At 47.1% G+C, this 24,063-nt stretch overlaps 1 protein-coding gene across 1 annotated transcript in view; it reads left to right on the top strand.

Annotated features, from left to right (window-relative positions):
* The window catches only part of LOC138452837 (amino acid transporter heavy chain SLC3A2-like), a 540,336-nt gene that overhangs the window by 467,698 nt on the left and 48,575 nt on the right, over positions 1-24,063 (top strand). The window contains exon 7 of the mRNA XM_069605181.1: positions 11,005-11,191. Coding sequence (XP_069461282.1) covers positions 11,005-11,191 — 187 coding nt within the window. The remainder of the gene's footprint in view (positions 1-11,004; positions 11,192-24,063) is intronic.

Below are 24,063 nucleotides of genomic sequence, written 5' to 3'. Positions count from 1 at the left end.
CTTGGCGATTGTATCACGTTACGATAGGGAGATGTGGCATAAAATAGCCTAGAACATCTGCCGGAAGAACATCGCAAAGCAGCCATGTTACTAGTACGGGATGGCGAGGAGGCCTCGAACCATGCAATTAATATTGCGGTGGACCTAGCAGAGTCTGGGTTCAAACAAATCAATCATGGCGTAGTACTTCGTCGACAAGCGTGGCTCAAATGTACTACTTTTAGACCTAAAGTCCAGTACAAAGTTCTAGACATGCCATGTGAAGGAGAACATCTGTTTGGAGACAAGGTAGATGAAGCCTTGAAGGGGATGAAGGAAGACACGGATACCGCTAGGTCTCTTGGCGCCCTCCAGACAGGTAGAAGTTTTCGCTCTTTTCGCCCCTTCCGGGGTGCCTCCGGAAACTCCCGCTTTGGAGCCTCTAGGGACCGTGGATTTAACAGGCCCTCATACTACTCACAAGGTTACAGACGGGCATCCCAGTCGGCACGTAGAGGCAGAGATTATCAAGCCTCCAGACGACGAGGCTCGGGTCCCTCGTCGACGAAGGACAAGCAAACCAGCAACCAATGACGGCCTTCGGAACGTCCTGGGGGGTCGGGTCTCTCATCATATCGACCAATGGAAATGCATCACCACAGATCGATGGGTTCTGGACACGGTTCGCATGGGTCATGCGCTGCAATTCAAAAACAAGCCTCCAAGTCTTCCGCCAGCGTTTTCGGCCCAGCCCCACCTTCGAGTTCTAAGACAAGAGGTGGCGCTTATGCTACAAAAAGGAGCGGTAGAACGGGTTCCTGTGGCACAGGAAGGACAAGGGGTTTATTCCCGGTTCTTCGTCGTCAAGAAGCCAAATGGAAAATGGAGGCCCATTCCCGACCTGAGGGTACTCAACAAATGGCTAAAGAGCTCAAAATTCAAAATGCTAAAGCTCCAGGAGGTTATCAGGTCAGTGCAACCCATGGATTATCTGTCGTCGCTAGACCTTCAGGACGCATATTTTCATATCCCAATACGTCCACGACACAGGAGATATTTAAGGTTCGTCGTCGGGCGAAAGCATTTTCAGTTCAAGGTCCTCCCGTTCGATCTCAAGTCCTCCCCCAGGACGTTCACCAAGTGCTTGGCCCCCATAGCGGCCCATTTAAGGAAGGACGGTCACCATGTCTATCCCTATCTAGACGACTGGCTGGTCAGAGGCTCGTCCATGGAACAAACACGAAACAGTCTGGGGGCCACGATGTCCCTCTTACAGGAACTGGGCTTCGCGATAAACTTCAGCAAGTCCTCCGTAAAGCCTTCGAGGACCTTGGTCTTTCTAGGAGCGGAGTTTCGTACGCACACAAGCCTTGTAAGACCATCCAGCGAAAGAATACAGAAGCTACAAAGCAAGGCGTCGGAATGGAGATGCGGTACCAGGGTGTCGGTGTGCAAATACATGTCCCTGCTAGGGACCATGTCATCCTGCATTCCGTTGATAAACAACTGCCGTCTGTTTATGAGGCCTTGCCAGGAATTTGTAGCGGACCATTGGGCGCAGAGCTAAGGTCGCTGGTCCGACAGACTGGTCATCGACGAACAACTGGTACAAGCACTCCGTTGGTGGAGAGTTTCTACTCATCTAACGAAAGGAATGCCTCTGGTGGAACCGGAGTTCCAGAAGACGGTGGTGACGGATGCATCGCTGAGCGGATGGGGAGCTCATCTGGATACGTTACAGGTATAAGGCCGGTGGTCGTTACAAGAGTCCTCCCTGCATATCAACCTGCTAGAACTGAGAGCAGTGCGGTGGGCTCTAAAATCTTTTCTTCCTCAACTGAGAGACTCTGTGGTGCGTGTCATGACGGACAACACGACTACAATGTTTTACTTAAGGAAACAAGGAGGAACACGTTCCAGGTCCCTGTCGACGGAGGCACAGAAAATCTGGCATTGGGCCCTGCAACACAACATGCTAATCTTGGCGTTCCACCTGCCAGGTGTGAGAAATGTGGAGGCAGATGCCCTCAGCAGGGAAATGAACGAAGTTCACGAATGGGTGCTGAACGACCAGCAACTACAACATGTATTCAAGAAGTGGGGACATCCTTCCATCGATCTGTTCGCGACGAAGGACAACAGGAAATGCCCGCAGTATGCAAGCAGATGGCCTCAGCAGGGCTCACTGGGGGATGCGTTCTCCTTCCCGTGGACGAACAAATTCCTGTACGCATTCCCTCCATTTCCTCTTATCCGGAGGACGTTGCAATGGATCCTCAAGTACCCATGTCGGGTGATTCTGGTGGCCCCGTATTGGGCCAGACAGGTGTGGTTCTCAGACCTGCTGCACTTAGCGGCGGCGGAGCCAATGAGGTTCAGGAAGATCCCCAACCTTCTGTCTCGACAGGAGGGTATCGTCTGGCATCACGACCCGGACAGCCTCAAGTTGACGGCCTGGCTCCTGACTTTGCCGAATTTGGCCAGCTAACAATTCCGGAGGAGTGTCGTCGTATTCTGCAAGCGGCAAGAGCACCTTCCACAAACACTTCATACTCGTACAAATGGAGGAGTTTCTGTCAGTGGTGTGGGGATCAACCAGGTTTGGTTCCGCAGTCGATTACGCCGGAACAGCTCCTTCCATACTTGCTGTTCTTAGCTCAAAAGGGCTTATGGGTGTCGTCGATAAAAGTACACCTGGCCGCCATCTCCAGGTTTACACGTCAACGACATTCCGCACCATTATTCAGCGACCGCCTGATTAAGCACTTCCTTAAAGGGTTGTTCAGGAGTTTCCCTCCCGAGAAGAGATTTCCTCCGGTGTGGAGCCTCAATCTGGTGTTAGCGTCTCTTATGAAACCTCCTTTTGAACCAATGTCATCGTCGTCTCTAAAGTTTTTGTCCTGGAAATTGGCCTTCCTGGTGGCCATCACTTCAGCCCGACGTATTTCGGAAATCCAAGCTCTAATGGTAGACCCACCATACTTAAGATTTTTTAAGAACAAGGTGGTCCTTGCCACTAACCAACAGTTCATACCGAAAGCTCCTTCAGTGTTCCATAAACATTCCTCTATTGTCTTACCTACGTTTTTTCCAGAGCCATGCTCGGGAGCGGAGCGCACGTTACACACATTAGACGTGAAGAGGGCTCTCAAGTTTTATCTTCATCGCACGCAACCTTTCAGGAAAACGAGGCAATTGTTTGTGGCCTATGGTCTGGGTGCTAAAGGCAAAGCCATTTCAAAGCAAGGACTGTCAAGATGGGTATCGTCTACCATTCCGTACTGCCATTCCAAGGCTAGGAAGCCTCTTCTGCGACGCCCACTATACTAGAGCGGCGGCATCGTCGACGGCGCTGTGGTCTGGAGTCCCTCTGGGGGACATCTGCATGGCGGCTACCTGGGCGGCTACACACACTTTTACCCGCCATTACTGCCTGTCACAACAACATGCCGAAGATACTCGGATGGGACAGGCGGTGCTCCACCTATTCCAATAAGGTAAGCCCCGGTTGAGGGGTTAGATCTTGTTGCAATTATGATTGAATATTGTTTGTTTTCTATGTTAACAATTGCTGATGGGTACACGACCATAGGGAACTGGCATTGTGAGGAAAGTATGTGAGTTTGCATGCACGCCTCCTCTTTTCGGGATGGTACTGCTATGTAATCTATTCTAAGCATGTGAATCCATGAAAGATCCAATGCTGGAGAAGGGAATAGTTTCTTACCTGTAACTCCATTTCTCCAGCATTGGTATCTTTCATGGATTCACATGCGCCCGCCTACCTCCCCTGGCCATGCAAACTGGTTCCCCCACTACTTTGGGGGCCGAAATCTGAGGGAGCGCGGGGGCGGGTCCTGTATGTATATCATGGCGTCCTGACGACGCGGGCACGCATGATACAAAACGAGGTGGATAGGACGCATAAGCGTCGAAAAAGTTTTCCTACGGGAAAGGGTCTATATAATGTACCGGGGATTCCCAGCCTGACGACAGGGAATATTCTAAGCATGTGAATCCATGAAAGATACCAATGCTGGAGAAATGGAGTTACAGGTAAGAAACTATTCCCTTGTTTTGCCCGTATGAATTTCTTATTATCCAAGCCATTTCTTTACAGTACTTCCCATGAAATTGGCAAAGCAACTTTTTGTGACCTTTATTGTAATAGTTCAAGGTTCACCTGTTTCTTTGGGTGCATACATTGCAGAGAGTAATGTCCTTGGAAAGCATTTGATGCTCATGGGTCACAAGTGGTCATTTTAATCAGTGGAGTAACTTTTCAGGAAATGTTGGGGGAATATGACATCTGAATAAAAAGTACCGCAGCCAAATGAATGGGGACAAAATGGTGTGCCATGAACGTTGGTGGGGACAAACACACCTGTGACCCCCTAAAATTACGCCCATGATTTTAATTATTTGTAGTGTCCATAATTTAGGAAAGCATTTTTGCATCATTATTATAGTGGTTTCGTATTAGCCTGTGGCCATCACAATTCACTGGTGAGGTTTCTGGTTTCAAAATTAAAGCTGTAGTTGCTGTGTTCCTTGTTGGGGTGACTAGATGCTATGACTAGAATGTTGAGTTAATGTCCTGAGCTACTGAATATTGTGTTGAAGATTTAATATTTCTCTAATCTGGTAATTGTTTTTACTGCGAAACATATTTTCTCCAGCATGGGGTCTGACATGGATTCACATGCTCATGAATATTCCGTCGTCAGGCTGGGAATCCTCGGTAAAGAAAAAATCAGTATCAGTTTCGTTTCTGATCTGTCTTTCGTAGTAGTAACCAATCACTGATCTCTGCGTCATACTGACCACAGCCAATGACTGCCCTCTACCTAAGCCCCGCCTCTGGCAGCCATCTTCAGATTTCTACCGCACGTTCAAGTGTTGGGATCCTCGTGCTATTGCAAAAATTTCTCTTTTTCAGTCAAAAGAGCCTCAAGCTCCACCGTCTCTTCATCCGATTAACGGGGACCCGTGTCGGATTCGTCTACGCCCCTCAAGGGTGAAGATTTCGTCGAGCCACGCTTTTGGAGGACTCCAGAAGTTTCTCAGGCCCATCTTGGACATGGCCCAGGAGAAGGGAAGCTCGACGCCCGGAAAGCTGTTCAGGGTCTGCCCTGGATGCCAGCTTCAGAATGTCTTTAAGGAGGATGAACACTCCCTTTGCCTTTACTGCCTACATGAGGGCAAGACGCACGTGGAGAAGGACTGTGCGTTTTGCGGCAATATGTCGGAGCAGACCATGAAGGACCGCCATCAACGTCTCACCAACTGGCTGGAAGGAAAGAGCCTGTCAGGCGAGAAGAAGAAAAAGAAATCCGAGCGGTCTTCTAAGACCTTTGAGGGCGCCCCGGCAACGGGGGTCCAACAGAAGGCCAAGCACCGCGAGTCCGCTGGCACCGGGAGCGCCGAACGGTCGGGCTCTACGGGCGCCAGGCAGGGCGCATCCTCCCCGGCGCCATCAACCACGAGCCAATGCTCTGCCTCGGGTAAGAGGAAGGCCGAGCACCCGCCGAAGCTCCTGGAGAGACCCTGGTCGAGCTCGAAGGCCCCATCTGAGGGGGAGCGAGGCGGTGACCCTCCCCCCAAGGAGAAGGCGGTGAGCGCACCTAAGGTGGTGAAAGCCTTAATCCACCCGGCCAAGGCCTCTATCGAGACAGTCGCGGCGGCCCTGGCTCAGCCTGTGGAGGCTACACCAGTGGTGGGGACCTCGGGGCCCAGAGTCTCCCTGCCACCGCGGAAGGAGTCCTCTTTCTTGCCCATCGACAGGACCCCCGTGAAACCTCCGACGGAGAAGAAAAAGGGGGGGCAGGAGGTCGTCGTGGATTCGGCCTCAACCCCTGAGGAGGAGCTGATCGAAGTCTTAAGCCACGGCTTTGGCGTGGAAGAAGACCAGCCCGTCGGGAGGGACCCCGACATAGGAGACGACGAGAACGTCGAGGGTGCCGACGGGGCTCCTGACCGCCCGTCGGACTCCCCTCAACCAGTGCCGCAAGACAACTCGGCGGCCATTTTGTTGGCTATACAGTCCTTATGTTCGGAGATAAGGACGAGACTGCCGTTACCACCAACGGAGGAACCGTTACCGACAGGGGACCCGGAGCCAGGCCCTTCTGGGAGCCCTCCCCCTAAGAGAAGAAGGATTCATCCTCCACTTCCTTTTCAGCCATCGCGCCCTGTTCAGCCCTCCTCCCCGGCCACGACACGTGGGGATGATACGGGGACTGACACGGCCGCGACGGGTACAGACAACGAGATTTACGACGAGGATCTCCCGTCGTCACCTCCCACCCGGGCTTCCCCGCCCGACGAGATTGGATCGTTTCACTCCATGATCGCCAGGGCATCCGAGCTTTTCCAGCTCTGCCTGGAAGAGAAGAAGAAGGAAGGTTTCCTTTATCAACGGCGCGAGGCCAAGAGGAAGATGGTCCTCGCTGTACCTCTACTGGACGATATTTGGGATGAGGGCCTCGCCCTCCTCAAGAACCCATCCACGATGCCGGCTAGAAGGGATCGGTACGAGAAGAAGTACCGGGTCCCGGGTGCGGCCCCATTGTGCCTTTGGGCACAGCCGACCCCGGACTCGGTCGTCTCCGCGGCGGCCAGGAAGAAAGCCAAGTCCCACCTAGTGCCCTCGCAAGATGCACTGTTTCTGGGAGCGAAGCTCGACACAGTGTCGCTTCTGGCCTCTCCGTCGGAGGAAAGGACGAGGGCCATCTTGGGCAAGGTGCAGCGGATGCTGGTTGCGGACGCGGCCAGGGTGAGGTCCATCAAATCCCTCCTCGGAATGATGTCTTCTTGCATTTATCTCATCCGCCTGTGCAGGCTTCAGATGCGCCCGTTACAGGAGTTCCTGGACGCGCATTGGATCCAGACGACGGGCAGCTTCGAGGAGAGGATCACACTCGACGAGAGTTTCCGATGAGCGATCTGGTGGTGGGGCACCCGCTCGCATCTGACGGCGGGCATGGACTTCCAGACCCCCGGCCACCAGGAGACAGTGACCACGGATGCCTCCCTGGAAAGGTGGGGAGTGCACACCGAAAATCTGCACGCGAGAGGCCTTTGGCTTCCGACAGAGAAGTCCCTCCATATCAACGTCCTGGAGCTCCGTGCAGTGTTTTGGGCCCTCAGGTCCTTCCTTCCGTCCCTCAAGGGCAAGGTGGTGAGGATCTTCACCGACAACACTACCACCATGTTGTAACGCTCACCTGATTCCCGTAGAGGCGCCGGTCTTGACTGGGCGTATACCGTATCTTCAAAGGTGATGTGTAACACACGGCTGGCTCTTTGGGCTGGACCTCTGTGCGCTGTATGTCTGACTTGAAGGGTAAGATGTCTGCAGATAGAAAATATGGGATTAAGGAACTGGGTTATTTAATGTCTCTCTCTTCTTCCCTTTCTCTACTCCTGTAGAACCCCAAAGGTTAACGCTCTCACCTTAGGTAAGTGAACGCCGTGCTCTCCATCTGCCTCGGGGCAGGGTGCTGTAACCAGTTTCTTCACTGGATAAGGGGAGCAGGCCTCTTGACTTCAGAGGACTGCTGTCCGTCGTTTACTGCACGAACGGTAAGTTTCGAGTAATTCTAATGTCTTTAAAGTCTTTAGTAATGATGTTTCTTGTTTTGCAGGGTTCCGGCGATGGCGGATGACGGGCTGAAGTGAGTTGAAGATGGAGCCCGTGTGATGAATAGAAGCGCCTGGAAGCACGTAAGTAAGCGCTTGTTGCCTGCTTCACGATGCGCTCTAACTGTCTTTTTATTTTGCAGGTACAAGTTCGGAGCGGCTGCAGGGTGCCGGAATACCCACTGGGTTAGATGTGGAAAGGAGTAATGGCACGTGAGTATTAAAGTTCCCCAATGTCTTTAAACGCACCTTGTTTTGTCTTTCAGATGCGGGATGCAGCGCCGAAGGCCTCCGGAGCGTGCGAAGAGTAGGCAAGCCTTTGTCTTTCAGATGCCGGAATGCAGCGCGAGGCGTTGGTGACAGCCGATGGACCAGGTAAGTGAAGAGCTGTCACTGAATACTGTAATGCTAACCTGTTCTTTCTTGTCTTTGTAGGTGTTGCTGAAGACTGGATTCAGGATGGTAAGCCTTTTTCCTTAGGCCCAGGATCAGATGCAGAAGACACGATGAGCGTTCTGCTGCAGAGGATGCAGAATAACGCAAAGCAAGATTCATCCATCGGGTAAGAAAAGAGTTCCTGCTTTCCAGAAGAGTTCCAGTGTCCTGAATCTAGGGAGTGGCTCCTGCCCCACCCAACAGGAAAAGTAGTTCCAAACAGAAGAGGATCAGAGGCTCAACTGGCAGGCAAGTAAGCAGCATGGTCTGCTGCAGGTAAGTCCACCCAAGCATTATGAGCCCGGCGCTTCCAGCGCTGGGACTGGGCATATTTATGAGCCTGGTGCCACTGGCGCCAGGACTGGGTCCAAAAGGTCCCAATTGGGACTGGTTGGCACTCGGAACCTGGGTTATGGATCTGCTTCCAAGGGAGTTGGGAAAACCCTGACCTTTTGGAAGCAGAGATCATGACACATGTTCTACATCAGGAAGCAGGGCGGTACCAGATCCCCAGCCCTGTCCAGGGAGGCGCAGGATCTGTGGCATTGGACCATCGCCCAGGGGATGTTTCTGGTGCCGTTTCATCTGGCAGGGATAAAAAACACTGTCGCCGACTCGCTCAGCAGAGAGCTGCACTTGTGCCACGAGTGGGAACTACGACAGGATCTAGTGGACCGCCTCTTCCGACGGTGGGGCACTCCCCAGATCGATCTGTTCGTGACGGTGGCAAACTCCAAGTGCCGGAGGTTCGCCAGCAGGTTTCCCCAGCCAAGGAGCATGGGCGATGCTTTCTCGTTCCCCTGGGAGGGGCTGTTTCTATACGCGTTCCCTCCATTGCCATTGCTGATCCGGCTCATCAACCAGCTCAAAAGGTCACGGTGCAGGATGATCCTCGTCGCACCTGCGTGGCCGAGGCAGATATGGTTCCCGGACCTGCTGGACTTGTCAGTGTCCCCGTCAATCAAGCTGCCAGTGGACGCGGATCTTCTCTCCAGGGAAGGAGGCGCCATCCTCCATCACGACCCGAAGTCGCTGAACTTGCAGGCCTGGCTCCTGCTGCGTTAGAGTTTGGAGGATACGACATACCGGCCGACTGCAGAGAGGTTCTTGCAAAGGCCAGGGCGTCCTCAACTCTTAAATGCTATGGACACAAATGGAAGAGGTTCTCTGTCTGGTGCCGCGCACAGAAGATTAACCCTCTACGGATTACTGCTCCCAGGTACTGCCGTACCGTCTGACGCTGGCCAAGGCTGGACTGGCTCACGCGTCCATCAAGATTCATCTTGCTGCAATCTCCCGATACACCAGAACCACGGGGCGGACGTCTTTGTGGTCTCATCGTCTGGTGAAAGAATTCATGAAGGGACTGTTCAGATCGTTCCCGCCGGTGAAGGCTCTGGCCCCGGCGTGGGAGCTCAACGTGGTGCTGACCAAGCTCATGGGACCTCCGTTCGAGCCTCTGCACTCGGCTCCGTTGAAGTTCTTGTCGTGGAAAACAGCGTTCCTTGTGGCCATCACCTCCGCACGACGAGAGGGAGAGATCCAGGCCCTTTCCTGCAAGCCTCCGTACTTGACTTTTCATGACACAAGGGTAGTGCTCAGGACGCACCCCTCCTTCATGCCCAAGGTGCCGTTGGACTTCCACTTCAACGAACCCTTGGTGTTGCCTGTTTTTTTCCCGTCACCTTCGTCGCTGGCCGAAAGGACTTTGCACTCGCTGGATGTGGCTAGAGCGCTGAAGTTCTACATGGACCGCACAAAGTGTTTTCGGAAGACGTCACAACTTTTTGTGAACTTTGGACCTGTCAGTCAGGGGAAGGCTCTCTCAAAGGCCTCCATTTCCAGATGGCTCTCCAGCTGTATCATGTACTGTCATCGGTTGGCAAACCGACCGCTGCCTGGCCGTCCGAGAGCCCATTCCACCAGAGCGATCGCAACTACAACGGCGTTCCTATCTGGTGTGCCCTTGCTGGACATCTGCATGGCTGCTACGTTGAGGTCGACGCACACCTTCATGAAATTCTACTGCGTCGATCGGGATTCCAGGGAGGAGTCCAGGGTCGGCCAAGCAGTGCTGCGCAACCTGTTCGCCTAAGGTGAGCCTGGTGAGGAGGTAAGAATTGCTTAATGTTGAGTTTGATGTAATGCTTAATGTTGAGCCTTTGCCACCTCCCGTGGTTGTGCATGTGTGTACTGCTATGTATTCTTTATTCATGAGCATGTGAATCCATGCCAGACCCCATGCTGGAGAAGGAAGAAGTTACTTACCTGTAACTGTTGTTCTCCAGCATGGGTCTGGCATGGATTCACATGCGAACCCTCCCGCCTACCCCTCTGCGGCTCTTCACTTGGTCATACTGCCACTTCACGTGCTACCAAATCTGAAGATGGCTGCCAGAGGCTGGGCTTAGGTAGAGGGCAGTCATTGGCTGTGGTCAGTATGACGCAGAGATCAGTGATTGGTTACTACTACGAAAGACAGATCAGAAACGAAACCGATACTGATTTTTTCTTTACCGAGGATTCCCAGCCTGACAACGGGGAATATTCATGAGCATGTGAATCCATGCCAGACCCATGCTGGAGAACAACAGTTACAGGTAAGTAACTTGTTCCTTATTCACATCCCTCCACTTATTGATATGTGGAATACTTGTATGCTGATTTACACATTTACTTGTCTAAAATCGATAAATGAATAACAATAAAATAAACTTAGTGGAACCTATAGCCTTTCTATGATGCAAAGTATGGTAAACTTTCATTAGTTTGTAATGTGAATTCAGCATTGGAACAGAATGATATTCTACTAGATTTCTTCGCTTTACAAAGAGGTATGGGGCACACATTAAAGGTATGGATTGTATCTTGTAGGATGGCCCTGCTTTACAATTAGAGAGTTATGCAGTAGAGGTCTGTAACTATACAAATTGCTGATTGTCATTGCAGCCTTCTGATCGTGGTCACTGATGATCCCAGGAGCGATGAGATACTCTCACTAGTGAATAGGACAGACTGTGAAATCCTTTCAAGCCGTTATCTTCTGGGATTAGCAGATCTCCCAAGTGGTGATGCTATTGCCAGGAGGATTGAGAACTATATTGCTGCCTCACGACTGCGGTGGACAAGTTGGAGTGTACGTATGGAGACTTATATTTGTGTATAAGAATAACCCTTATCGCCTTGGTCGATCCAGAATGCAGTAGTGCACCTTCTAACTTATTTCCATCTGTATTCAAAAAGAGAAAACATGCTGATGTCAGAAGAATCCTATGCATTTTACTTTTAACTGAATATCACATTTCAGATCAGCTATCTCTTTTCACTCAAAAGTTGAGGTTGAACATCAAGGTGTCCTCCCTAATTTTGGCTAGGAATTCAGCAGATGCACAATTTTGGGGCACTCTTCCTTATTGTCAGCATTCTTCCCATACTATTCCCTATAAAGAGTAACAATACTTTCTCTTCAAGGTATCCGTAGGTCATCTGATCCTATCTATAGTCCAGTTTTGAGTTAGCAGAATCTAAAAGTGAAAGGTTTCCCACCTACCTCAAAATTATTGACATTTCAAGGCAGGTCTTTCATTAGGTAGAAGCTGAGGATTGTAGCCAGTGGTCTAGCCTTGGGATAGAATCAGATGTGTAGATGAAAATAGAAATGTGAAAAGGTATGTAATAGTTTGCAATGTATTTACATCATATCAGACAAATCAAAGAAATGGTAAACATTGCTGAGTTGGCTTGATATGTATTGAGCATGTAACATTAGTAAGTTATGTTCACTCAGAATAAGGTAGAGTAAAATCCGTATTTTACAACGTGTAACAATCACACTTACTGTTTACACTGTTGGAGACAACAATGAATGCATTGACATACACTAATGTGTCCTCTGGCTCAACTTCTTTTAAATGATTGTGTGCCCATTGCCCAGATTATGGATGCACCAGAGTTGGTTGTCAAGGTATCCGGGAATCATGAGTCGGTTATTACAACACTCTTGCCATTGTCTGTGATGCCGGAATGCTTATTTTCCCCTTTATTCACTTCTCTTTGCTCAGGTGTTTTTCTTAATTTCTGGATGTATGTGCTTGTCTTTACCCTTGTGGATTATCAGCTGTGTTGTTTTGTCTGTGCAGCCAATGGGGCCTCATTAAAAGAGCTACCAAACCCAATAGTGTGAGCTAAGAACCCCTCCCTAAATTCTTTTTTCTTTCATTGCCCTTCTGCCTACACACACATGCATATGTGTGGCTGATAACGCAACCACTCTAATGCTCCTGCTCAGAAGCCGACTGCTCAGTGCTAATCACTCGTGCCCACTATGGATGACCAGAGTTGTGGAGAGCTGTGAGTGTAAATGTTGTATGCCGACATACCGATCAGTGATCTGCTGATAGGTGCTGAGATTGGTATTAGTACATACTCTTTATTAGTTACCTCTAGGCTTTCCAACATTATGTGCCTCCTTATTCTCAGCAATTCAGTATCATAACACCAATCACAACACTGTGGGGTATTACATGGTGATACCCTTACATGCTACCAGTTCTAAAACATGTAAGTACTGAGTGCAGACTAATGTGTGTATCTAGGCATGTAGTTATATAAAGTAGCACAAGGGTGGGCGGTGGTCTGAAAATGGTAGCGACACAGAGGGTTTATGGCACTGCTCTTACTATTCAAAGCACTATAAGAACCACCCTCCCACATAGCCCAACATGCAACATATTGTATAAGTGTGTCAAAATCTCTGCTTTGAGTACTGTCCTTAGATTGGCATCTTGAACTATTCCACAAAGAAAGATGACAGATTTATTCAAGATAGTAAACAAGACTACTGGGTTAGCTGAAACTTCCATACTGAAAGATGCTGAGATCATCAAGATTGGCATTACCGCCGAAGGGACATCGGGTGCCAAAATGTATATACAGTCTGTCCCGATCAGAAGCCAAAAAGGAGCAACATGTTGGTGGAGGAAACAGTAGTTAAGTCAGAGAACTCAGGAGGTCCAAAAAGATGGAAGATTTGGATGGAGAAGGTGCTCAGGCTACTGTTAAATTATCTAGCAACATTTGAAGAATTGTTAAACCCCTGAACCAGTCACCTATTCCAAAGAAGAGCCACAAAATACAGTCTACCCCGAAACAAGTTTCTCTTTCTAGCATACTATTCAGACACTCTCTAACCAGACCCTCCACCAAGCATGAAAACTTTTTGAATTAGTGTAATAAGAGGCTATCTCGACCTGAGAAGATTGTGAAAATGGTGGGTGTGTATAATACAGGACCAAAAAAGGGCAAGCATACAGCAAATATTGAAAAGGAAGCAGGGAATCCGTTGTCACCATTTGGATCAAAGACAAGCAAAGGCATTGGAGGATACAGCAATGTCAAGTGGAGGCCCTATGATGTCTCTAACCCTTGGTCCTAGTGGCAAGAAAATCTTTAAACATCCAACAACGATTTACCAGATTGGAGCGGAAGTCACCATCAACGAGACCGTTGAGATAGAAAACAAGGTTGAGATCACTTTTGAGAAAATTATTCGGACAGAGCTGTACCAGAGAAACAACCAGTCTTGGAAGGCCTTCGCAGGAGCAACTTTGACAAGCCAAAAAGGAGTGCACTGAGTATGTACCAGTAGTACCCAGGCTGTGAATGACCCAACGTTTGGACTTTATCACTTCAAGGGCAGCTATTGACAAACAATTCTCTTAAAGAACTAAGTAAAATCACATAGTTAACATCCAGCAAATCATAGGTACAATACAAGAATGAGCAGAAAAACTCTAGCTGTGGATTCAGGGGAAATTCAAGAGGAAGCTACCATGAGAAATCAGAGTCTTGCCAACAACATCTAGTAGGGTAATATGAGATTGAATGAGGCAATCGTTGTGAAGTGAAGGGGTAAAGAATGTACTCTCACGTCCTGTCCCCTTTCCTCCATATTTTTCCACAGCACAAAGTAAACATTTCCCCTTTAAGAAATGTGGGTTGCCAAGTAGGCAACAGACTGTGTGCGTGGCTAGCCCTGCAGACTCCTCCTACCAAAACACCTGTCAGTCCTTTTTTCCACTCTGATGGGACTGGATGCTTTCACAGCATGTGCGTTTATTTTTTTCTATGCACTTGTTCCTCTTAATAGTTTTCGTTACATTTATTCGCCTTCCGGCAACACCAGTTAAGGTTATGATGGGCGTTTTTCAACCTGTGCATCTTGCCACAGGCAAGCAGGCGGGACACTAGTCCTGTTGCAGTCAGCCACCGGTCTACAGGAGTCTGCTCCGAGGCAGTCTCGGCTTCTACCGAAGTCCACTCCGAGGCCGTCTTGGATTCTGCCGATGCACACATCGAGGTCTCGGTGAGGACTGTTACCGGAGAGGTGTTCAAGGCCATTCAGGCTTCTTCCGGTGGTAACACTGAGGGCCCTTCAAGGCCTATTACCAGGTCTTCCAGACACAAGGTGACACTTCAGCGGCATAAGGCTACCGGGACCAAGGTCCCTGAGGGTCTGAGACCTTACAGAAATTCCTCTGATGATTTAGCTGCCGGGGGTCACTCTCAGGACCCTCAAAGGTCTAATAACAAAAAGATCTCTGCTTTTTTTAATGTAACAAAAAGATCTCTGCTTTTTTTAATGTTGTCTATTTTTTTTAATTTGTTCTTGGTTTACATGAAACCTTTACAAAATTAGACATATAAAAGAATAAAAATCATCTACATTCTCAGTAGATTACACATTTTGTCCATCATAAAATTACATTATTTACAATTCATACATTTCTAATAACATTGCTTCCATGTACATTACTTAGCTATCGTGTTTAACCAATTCAGTTTCAATAGTTTTTAGTAATCGGACAAGAGCAAATATCAACGGCTTATATCTCGTGAGACCTTAAAACATTTGGTGCTGGAATTAATGAAATTTGTAAATGTGGATTACAAAATGCCATAGAATATCTATGGTATAGACTGATGACAGGGAGACTGTCATCAGTCTATTCCATAGATATTCTATATGACTGATGACAGGGAGACTGTATATACTTTTATTTTTCATATAACAGTAATATGGCAAAAATCTTAGCAGATGTATTCATCAAAGATAACGGTCTATTATTTTCAGGGATTCTTGGGTCACCTTTTTTCAGTATAGGAACAATTATTGAGGTGACCCAGGAACAGGGAACCTTCATAGTGTTAACAATAACATAACATTTTATTTTCAATAACCTTGCCCAAAGCAGCCGGTCTACCTTGTACACACAAGGAGGGATGCCATCCGGATCTCCTGCATTTGAGAAGGATAGCTTTCCAATATCCCACACTATGTCAGCTATTGACCAATTCAAAGGAGTCAGCTCCTGACCGCTCGATAACTGAAAATTGCAGTTCGCAAAACATCCAGGACGAAGACATTTTAATTTAATATAATCTTCCCATACTTCGGTAGAAATTATGTTTACGATTTGATCTACAGTACATAAGGAGGGTTGTCTGAAAACTGCCCAAATTCGTCATGTATCATGTCTACAAATTGTTCTTATTAATTCTTGATTTTCTATATTATAAGACTTAACCTTAATTTTTCTCATTTTGTTCTTATTTTGCTGTAATGTTTGCTTCTTTCTTAACAAATATTGGCAACCACTGAGATCGTCATGTTTTAGTTTTATCCGATTTCTATTCTTCTCACGTTCCAATAGCACAACCTCATCATTAAATTTATGGTTAGTGCGCGCATGATTGGGTTTCTGCCTTGCTATGAGATCTACTAAGACTTCCTTAATGATGTTAGATACCCACGCTTTCTTTTCATATACCGAAAATCCCAGTTCCACCAGTATGTGCTCAATTTCCAATAATTCCTCATGTATACCGGTTACATGTTTTAGACAAATAACAGGGTTCCATCTAAGTGATAAGTTTAAACAATCCATTTCAGGAAGTTGCAATAGTTTCTCAACTGGGTGATTAAATGAAGTAATACCAATGTTAATTTCAATTGGTGCATGATCACTGTGAGAGATCCTGTGAATAATTACTGGCTTTGTTATGTTCTCTGCTTCTGCAAAGCTCCAAGCGTCTCTACTTTCCTCTGGTGTACAGTTTCTTCACATGTTAAGACCTGCAAGGCACCTTCAACTTCTGCAGGTAGCATGACACACATTCGAGACCGGCAGTCGCATGACAAAATGGTGGCTAGGGAGCATGTAAAATGTAATACTTCCTGGGCCTCGGTCTACTGAGGGCTGAAGACATTCCGGAGATATCTTCCCCACTTTCTGTGGTAACATCATTACTGCACCAAATTCTGCTTCTCCCTACGGTACATGAGAATTATTTTGCGAAGGTTCAATGATCTCCTAAGATACCATGGTCGTCATAGGCACCCAGTGCCTTCGCCTTCCGTCAGGTTTGGGGTTCCTCCTCCAATCAGACAACCATCTTGGTACCCGGTACATACTACAGCCTCTTGGACAGCAACAGCCTCTACTTCCTCATTATCACGCATTCGGACCAAAAATTAATTAATTAAGGAGGTTATTCCTCAACCTAGCCCTGCTCCATCTCAACCTTCGGGTCCTGCTCCCAGGCCTAATTTGGGTGCTTCACAAGACACAGTCATCGGTGCTCCAATTTCAGACACAACTACCATGGATAGCACGGTTATTCCACAGAATACCGTCCCACTGGCTTCTGGTATGTCTAAATCCCCGTCCACACAAGTTCATATGGACACAGACTATGCGGATGATGATGACTACGAAATAGAGATTTCACTATCTGCAATAGTCTTCTATAATAGGATGGTGGGGGTTCAGGACTTCCTAGGCTTCCCTCTTCCTCAAAAACTAGAGGAAGAACCAGGTGTGTTATCAGGAATTCTCTCGTTCAACAAATCTGACAGATCCATGCTGCAAAAGAACATCCTGGCAGAGGCCAAAAATCTATGGAAACCCCCTCATTCCTTGCCATCCATCAGTAAAAAGTTGAAAGCAGGGTACCGAGAGCTTTTTTTCAGATGCTCCCACCCTAGCAGCAATCCCACAACCTCAGTCATTGGTAGTGGCTGCAGCTACAAGGTTTGCTAAAAAACAACAAAATACATCCTTTGGTATGCAAACCTTGAATCCCATTTCTAAGGAGGATAAATTGCCGGACGCATACAGCAAAAAAGTTGATGCCAATTCGTCACTTCACCTCAAACAAGCAAACTAAGATGCACTTTTATCTGCATCTAACAATCGGTTATGGCCTGAGATTGCATGTTTTCAGCAGTAGCTCCCGCAAGAAAGGATTGCAGCTTTCAAATCTGGGTTGGATAAAGCCAAGTTAATTGCTCAGGATTTAGGGGAGACTGTTGCTCATAATAATGATACCATGGCCAGAGCAGTTTCTTTAGGGGTTGATCTGAGATGGACGGCATGGGCTCAAGCTACCCACTTCCACAAGGATGTGCAAGACAAGATTTTAGAACTTCGCTTTGAGGGTGGCGAATTGTTCCACTCATTCACAGATGACGAATTAAATAAAAAGAAGACTTCTATGCTAACAGCTAAATCACTTACTGTGCTCACCATGCCTTCTCAGAAACCCTGTCAAGGTCCCAGACAAACCCGGCCCGACTTCAAAGTCAAAAGCTTCAGTGGGTTTTGTGGATACCATGAGAGAAAGGGAAGGCAGACAGATTGATTGCCCAGTTCCCAAAGGAGAAAGCAGCAGAGAACCACAAATTAGGGTTTCTTTTCTCCATCTGGCTCAGCTTCCTCACACAGTAAAAAACAATGAGAATGCCCTCCCGGATCCTTTTTCTCCTCTGTAGGAGGCAGAATCTCAGACTGCCTTCTATCCTGGCGTACCATTTCTCAGGATTCATGGACCCTCTCTGTAGTCGGGGTAAATAAAAGGGTACCTGTAAATACCATAGGTCCTCCAGGTAAAATATATAGAAGGTAAGTAATGGACATAGATATATATTTACACATACAATTTTAAAGTTCTTAGTTCAGAGCATCTTTACACAGCATACATTTTTTGACATCACTCTCCTCTTTCATACCTTCAGTCATACACAAAATATACATCTTCTCCCTTTCACAAAAGTGAGACCTCAGTCATCACAAATGAACATAAGACAATCCCATCAGTGTTAGTATTGTTCTTTTTGTGTCTTAGTACACATTAAATGTTCATAGAGTAATTATAATTCCTTTCTCTTAGATCTACATATATTTCGGTCGATCTTGGACCCACTGGGTCCGCTGTTTATCCAACCTTCTTCAGGATCTGGGAACCACCCATCAGGGTTCCCAATATGACTAAAAGAGTGATGTATTCTGTGATATATCTCTACAAAAAATACACAAAACCACCTATTAGACTCTAGCCTCTTTACTTTTTGAGACACAATTCACTGGTGTATATCCATCTCAGATGATGGTATTCATCCACACTCACCTCTAACCAAAATCATGTCAGGGGTAGTATAGATGACGGAAGCAAATCCACCAGGTCACTGAATTTAATTACATGTACCTGAAAACATTAAAAGAAAGGATATGTAAATATCCAATTCCTCATCTCTTACTTGTACATATGCATATCTCCCAGGGGATTTCTCACTTACATATGTCCTCTATTGATGTAGTCCCACAAAGGTCATCTTCCTCGGAGGGACTGTACTGAGTGGGGATTCTTGTAGCTAATTCACCATAGGTCTCCACTTTCACCTGCCACTACAAATGAGACACAGGGCTCCAGTCAATCTTATGTCACTAATTGTCCCATAGTTGCAGAACAAGAAAAACACTCCCAATCATCTGTTCATTTCACCCCCTCTGTAGTTTAGCAGTATGATAGTGCAGGGTAGTCACGGTGTCAGATTCACCCGCCTCTTAAAGCACTGGAAAAAATGGAAAGAAATCGCTTTAAAATACGAATTTCACCTGTGCTCTTTGTCCATTCGTTTTCCCGTGTACACACAGTCAGTACAATACATGCATTCCCAAAAGGGTACGCATTACAGTGAGCACATAGCCCCCATAAAACCAACACCTCGTGGGTACAATATTACTCACGTTGCAGGCAATAAGCATAATATGCACACAAACACGTGTTTGTCCTAAATCACGCGTTTCCTCCTCCTCAGGATGACCCCTCACGGGAGACTAGGATCGCTTACCTTCTCATTCCAAGCACACCCCTTCCTGACTGCAGTTCAATGTCTGTTTCCGCATGTACTAGGTGCGCGTCAGACGCAGCAATTTCAAACTGAAGGAAACTGAGAAAACAGCAGGCACAGCTCACCTTGCGTAATCAGTCAAAGAAAGAGCACTCGCTGTAAGTCTGGCCGCATGGAGAAAGGTTGCATGGAGAAAGAACTAACTCATCCTGTGGCCGCAATATGCCTAGCGTAATAGGTCAACAAAAGGGGACTGATACTAGTCTGGCCACTTAGAAAAAGCTCTGGCTATTCATGCAGCCGCGAGGTACCTCAACATAAAAAAATGTGGGCACACGCCCTGTTCAACCTTGGTAGTCAAACTCATGGGACTCGCTGGTCATGCAGCCGCGGGGTACCTTAGCACATAAATGTGAACACAGACCCTGTTCAGCCTTGGTAGTCAAATTCATGTAGTCTTCAAGGGGTAACGGGTAACCATTCCTCCCCTTTCACTTCTTGCCCTCCGCTTCTTCAGCTGGGTTCAGCCACTCTTTTCCAAAAGAAAGCCAGCCTTATCGACATCAGAGCGATAGAATCAGTTGCTCCCCTGGAGAGAGGATAGAGCTTTTACTCTCTCCTCTTCAACATCCTGAAGAAAAACCAGGCAGGCCACCAGGCGGTATTGGATTTGTCCTCCCTAAATTCCTATCTTCCTCTAGAAAAATTCAAGATGGTAGGCCAGGCCACATCAGAAAAGCACTTAACGAGGGGGACTGGCTGTGCGCAGTGGATCTAAAGGACTTGTATCTCTCCATGTTCCTATTTATTGGCTGCACAAGAGATTTTGGAGGTTTTCTGTCTACCAAAATCATTTTCAATACCAAGTTCTTCCGTTCGGTCTCATTGCAGCCCCCCAAGTATTTACAATGCTCATGAGTCCTATAGCAGAGCATCTAAATGCTCAGGGGATTCATATTTACCCCTACTTGGACGACTGGCTAGTCCAAGCAAATTCAAGCCAGAAAGTGGCTTCAGCGCTACACTAATTGCTGGAGTTACTCTTCTCACTGGGTCTATCAGTCAACCTCAACAATTCTCAACTTCTACCCACTCAAGACATCGCATTTGTGGGTTTCAGATGGTGTTCCAGAGTCGGCAGAGTTTTCCTCACTCAGCAATGGATTCAGGATATCAAGGATTCCACTGCACATTTTCTCAGTCGGAATGTCACCTCAGCTTGGTGGTTTCAACACCTCCTAGGCCTTATTGCAACATCCATACTAGCTCTACTTTTAGCTTGTCTCAAGATGAGAATTCAGCTTCATCTTACGAGTTCGTGGGAGCAGGAAACAGATCCACAATGAAAGAGAATTCAGATTCCACCAGAGTTAAGAGAAGACCTCCTCTGGTGGAAAGAAGATACAAATCTCCAATTGGGTGCTCCTTTTCAGGATGCTTATCACCAGCAAACCATCACATCGGATTCATCATTAACCAGTTGGGGAGAGACTCTGAACAAGTTCCAAAACATGCTCTGTGGTCTCTTGTAGAGTCAATATCACATCAATGTACTGGAGCTACTGGCAATTTTCAAATTGCTCAAATCTTTCTTGCCCCAGATGCAGAATTCAAGGGTTCTCTTGAAAACAGACAGGATGACAGCCATGTTTTATATAAATAAGGGGGAACCAGATCCCCAAATCTATGTCGGTTAGCCATCCAAATTTGGGAATGGGCTATTCAACGCAGTATTTTTCTTCATGCTGTTCATCTGGTGGGAGAGCTTAATTGCGCAGCAGATACCTGAAAGCAAGCCCCTAAAACGCTCACACCAGAGAAGATGCAACCCACTAGGGAAGAAAGCCCCAAGTCGATCTTTGTAAGGATAACAAGGTTTAATCTCATGTGCAGATGAGACCAACAGCAAAGTACTGCCAAAAAGAAGTACAAGCAGTAACATTTAAGGCAAAAACATTGTCATAATGACACAATACACATGGTACACACCTGCGTGGCTGATTGGATGGAACCTTTACAGGTGCTGCCTTTATCCATATGGGATGGCAGTTCATTGGTCACAGCCCAGTCCATCCATTTTCTATCACGGGCTACAGGGCTCATCTGCTTCTCACGTTGAAGGATAAAAAATAAATTAACTATACTCGTACTATACAGCTTGTTTATCAATCGTACCATACACTTGGCAGGCTTCAAAACAGATGCACGAGAGGTTCCAGGGCATTCTACCACACATTTCACTCACTCCCTCTGTGGCATCTGTCTCCCAGGTATCCACCCTTGTTTGAACTATAATTTATCCCTCGAAGCACCTTGCAATACAAATCACACGATTGTAGCTGCAACGATACATCCTGTCCATCCTCTTTGAACATTTCAGGACTTGTTAATTTGGGGGTGATGGTCAAAGGGCACCATGTGCCATGGAATTCGGGAATTTTAGGATTTAGTCAGTTATATGGGCTATAACTCGTGGTCACTCGGGAATGGGCCGGGTCATGTTTTGGCCAAAGTGAGATAACATGCCCACCAGGCACCGACCTCTAATCGCAGCCTTGTAGGGCACATTAATTTTGGGTGAAAAGACACATCTTCGCAGCACTTTCAAGAACAATGGACAAATAGTGTGGTGGGTAGGGGTGTGAACGGTCCTCATGGGAGCTCGGGCGTGACTGGAGATTTCTGTCGCCTCGTGGATTTGGGCCTAGTGCATGCAGTGCTACCTTTACCGTGCTTACCGCGCAAGCCTTCCCATATACCTAGGAATATTTATATATATACAAAATTGAGATGCTGCCTGCGCCTTGGGCCGTACCATATTAATACACTATAATTGATGACGCTAGCCTGGGGTCCTGCTGATTCACTGATCCCCCTCCCCTGGTTCATTACAGTGCCTTGAATGCATCTCGCCTTACTTTAAAGTGCCTAGGGGGGGGTGGAGCTGAACCCTTCCCAACATTCCCCCTTTCATTACTTCTACAGTAACATATACTGGAATTGTTCTGTGCTCCCACTCCCTAGTTTCTACATCCACCAGTGGCCTATTCCTTTTTACTGGCACCCACGCCCGACACACTGATCACAAACTCTCCCCCCTCCATGCCTACTCTTCAGGTGGGCAAGTCATGTAAATACATCCTCCCTCCCCCGCCAGGTCCACCCAAACCTCTGTGTAGTGTTCTGGATCAGGGGGTTGGGAAATGACAGTGTGGTATAAAGGGTCAACTTCATCCCCATATGGGATGGGACACATTTTATACTTTGGGCCACCCTGCGGAACATCAGTTTGTACTTCAATGCTTTTTGTTTTGCAAGGTGCTTTTGACCCCCAATAGATACCATCATTCTTGCGCTATCGGGTTCCACAGTGACACACCATCGAACAACCAGCTGACACATGCAAAAAATGACCAGGAGGAACACAATGATGGGCCTCACCATCTTCACGATTGCTCCTAGGCATGATGGGGCCCAATTGAAAGTCATGCTTAGCCAATCATTGTCCTGAATTCCTCCTTCCTTCTTCCTGCGAACACCTAGGCCATGGACAGCTGCAATAATGTGGTAGCGTCTTCTGGAGGTAAGAACGTGCAACAGGACTCACCAAATTGTTTGCAAACCCCACCCTCCATTGCTGTCAACATATCAAGCACATATCTATTTTGCATTGTCTTAAGTCTCAGTGCTCGTAACTCAACCACATGGCAGTCTGTGGTATTTTTACAAACCTCCAGAGTGTCCCGTAGTATAAAAGCTCCTGTTTGCCTAAGTAGGGGTTTCAAGCGCTGCATTCTGATGAGTTGCAATGCATCACACAGTAATAAGAAATGGGATATTGTCTCCTCACTCAAACCAAATAGGGGACATCGATTAGACCCAATCCCTATCCAAGACTTTGTAAAAATTGCGACCTGTAAAATACCTAATCAAAAACTTAAATACAGAGACCGACCATACGGGGTGAGGGGAGGGGATAATACCATCCAAGTATTCCGTAAATCCAAAATTGGATTGTATTCTCTGATACCGGGGCCTAACTTCAACACCCTGGCCATCTTAATCGTTTTCCTCCTATTGACTTTGAGGGATTTCTTTTTCATCTTAATTAAAACTGTCCTATGTGAACTCCCAGGATCATTCCAAGCCTCCGGCTCATCCAGATCAAACAACATTCTTTTTACGTGAACAAACTTTTTCCTCCCGGTAAGCTCAAAGGGTGTTTTGTGGCCTCCCGATAACTCTCTAGCCCCTCTGTACTCCATACACGAATCCAATAAAAAAAAGGATATAATATTGCCTGGGACAAATGTGTAATTCAAGACGAATAAAGGCATTGGGGGTGTTTATAGGGACCTTGAGAAGACTTTTAAGTGTTTATTTTCAACTATTTCCAAGCATGTAGAATCTGTATATCCCCACAATTCTGCTCCATACAATGAGTCTGGAATAGCTTGTCTTCTATAGAGTTCTATAACAGGTCAGATGTCACCTTTGCCGTGAGGGGCAAATAAGTTTCTAGGTGCACCACTATATTTACCTAAGGTGGTACAGGCCTTTTCCCTTTGCATAATCCAGGAACCATTTTAATTAAATCTCGTGCCTAGATAATCAAACTATGTTATTTGTTCCAGAAGATTTCCATTCACAATAAAATACGTCTTGCAGAGGTCTAAAAACCACCACCTTCATTTTCCTAATATTTAAGCAGATTCTAAGCTCATTGCATTTTTTGACAAAAATGTCCAGATTATGTTTTAAACCTTGGGGGATGTTCATAAGAGTACCGCATTAATCGGCATAAAACATTTGGGGTA

Source organism: Ambystoma mexicanum, chromosome 4p, assembly GCF_040938575.1.
Source record: "Ambystoma mexicanum isolate Mex_15411 chromosome 4p, UKY_AmexF1_1, whole genome shotgun sequence".
Taxonomy (NCBI): domain Eukaryota; kingdom Metazoa; phylum Chordata; class Amphibia; order Caudata; family Ambystomatidae; genus Ambystoma; species Ambystoma mexicanum.
This window is presented reverse-complemented; position numbering and strand designations above follow the sequence as displayed.